Genomic DNA, 1586 nt, shown 5'->3' with positions numbered 1-1586 from the left:
GCGAGCAGCTTGGGCCGCAGCGCGGCGGCGGTGGCGGCGGCGGCGGCGGCGGTGGCCGTAGTTGGGCCCCCACAACCTAAAAATCCCCGCGGCGCAAAGCAGAATCCACTGGAGCGACTAATTGCGACGGCATCGAGCTGCGAAGCTGCCGAGGTCGCTCTCCACGCTGGGCCTTCAGTGGCCTGCACGCGCCGCTTAGTCCTGACGCTAGAAGCCGTGATGGCGCTGGTGGGGTTGTCTTCCAGCAGCGAAGACGGGGGATGCGTCACGGACGCGCTGGAGGTGTTGTCGTGGCTGCGGCCCCGTTCACCGCCGGCTCCGCTTTTCCACCAAGTGCTCGTCATGGCACCGGGCACCCGCGGTACGTCGCCGCTGCTGGCGCTGACGCGTGCGCGGTGGGACGGCGTGGATGAGGCCTGCGCTCTTGCCCGCGTTCTCGCTGACGCAGTACCGAACCCGGCGCAGGGCGGCCAGGCTGCCCGCCGACGCCGAGGTGCAGGCGCTTCCGCCTGCTTGTGTGCCGCCTGCTCTGCGGCGTTTGCGCCTCCCTCGCCGACGCCTTTGGCCTTCCACCGACGCAGTTCGTGGAGCGCCTGCGCCTCGGCGCCGGCGACCAGGCCGCGATCAGCGCGGTGTGGGACGGGTGTTCCGCGACTTCACGCTGCCGTGCGGCCTCCTGTACGGCTGCGCCGGCCCTTTTCCCCCGATGCGCGTGTGCCTTCTCACAGGCGGGCTCGGGGGCGCTGCTGCTTGGCCTGGCGTTCGACGGATCCGCCCCGGGGAACGCGACCGACTTCTCCGTGCGCTGCGCCGTGATGGGCACCCGCGCCGGTCTCGTTGGGGCGTGGCCTACGCTGTGGCGTTGGCGGAGGCCTCCCCGCCCCCCATGCGCCTGCGAAGGCGCTGGCCGGGCGTGGCTCCCCCGTGCTCGCCGCCGTGGGCGTGAGCCTCTTCGGCGACAACGTCTCCGGCTTCGTTTACGCCATCGTGGCGCACTCCGTCGTGGTGTGCGGCGTGGCGGCCCTCGCGGTGGCCCTGCCGCCGTACTTCGCCAACGGGAGGCGGTGGCGCGGCAGGGGCGAGGAGCAGCTCGCCGCGATGAGGGCCCTGGATCCCGCGTACCGCCGCAAGTTTGTCCCGGTGCGTCGCCTGGGCGTCGGCTACGTCGTTGTTGTGGCCCTGCTGCTAGTCTTCTTCACCGTGCAGGCCCCCGCGGTGAGCTACACGAAGGTGTCGAGCGGGGCTTCCGTCGCCCTCGGCGTCATCACGCCTGCGCTCGTGCTGTGCCTCTTCCTGATGCTGCTGCCTGTGCGGTGGCTGGGCGGCATGGACGGGCCCTTCTTGACCGCCGGCCCGCGACACGCCGACGCTGCCGCTGAATGCGCGGCTGTCCGACGCTGAGGAGGAGGAGGTGGCGTTGCCTGGCCGGGGCAACAGGGAGAGCCCCGAGCACGCAGACACCGAACTACCGGACACGCCGAGAAATGGGCTGGGTAATGGGGCAGATGCCGCGCCAGACGGGGTCGCAAGTGTGTCTGACGTCGACTCAGAGTCCCCGCAGGATCCCCGCTACGGCGGCTCCGTGT

At 71.2% G+C, this 1586-nt stretch overlaps 3 protein-coding genes across 3 annotated transcripts; 2 read left to right on the top strand and 1 right to left on the bottom strand.

Annotated features, from left to right (window-relative positions):
• Window positions 1–2: 2 nt before the first annotated feature.
• Tco025E_08866 (uncharacterized protein) lies at window positions 3–344 on the bottom strand (the record flags this gene model as incomplete). The annotated part of the gene is made up of 1 exon (XM_029375701.1): window positions 3–344. A coding segment is annotated over one exon (342 nt), but the record flags the coding sequence as incomplete, so codon positions are not given.
• Window positions 345–409: 65 nt separating this feature from the next.
• Tco025E_08865 (uncharacterized protein) lies at window positions 410–946 on the top strand (the record flags this gene model as incomplete). The annotated part of the gene is made up of 1 exon (XM_029375700.1): window positions 410–946. One exon carries the CDS (start codon window positions 410–412, stop codon window positions 944–946), a length of 537 nt encoding a protein of 178 aa, XP_029224197.1.
• Window positions 947–1098: 152 nt separating this feature from the next.
• Tco025E_08864 (uncharacterized protein) lies at window positions 1099–1401 on the top strand (the record flags this gene model as incomplete). Its single annotated transcript, XM_029375699.1, has 1 exon — window positions 1099–1401. The coding sequence occupies one exon, from the start codon at window positions 1099–1101 to the stop codon at window positions 1399–1401; it is 303 nt and encodes a 100-aa protein (XP_029224196.1).
• Between the last annotated feature and the right edge of the window lie 185 nt (window positions 1402–1586).

The sequence above is a fragment of the Trypanosoma conorhini genome (assembly GCF_003719485.1).
Source record: "Trypanosoma conorhini strain 025E chromosome Unknown Tco_14.4_contig_00897, whole genome shotgun sequence".
In the NCBI taxonomy this organism is placed as follows: Eukaryota; Euglenozoa; class Kinetoplastea; order Trypanosomatida; family Trypanosomatidae; genus Trypanosoma; species Trypanosoma conorhini.
The sequence above is the reverse complement of the archived record's forward strand: the minus strand, read 5'-3'. Positions and strand labels throughout refer to the sequence as shown.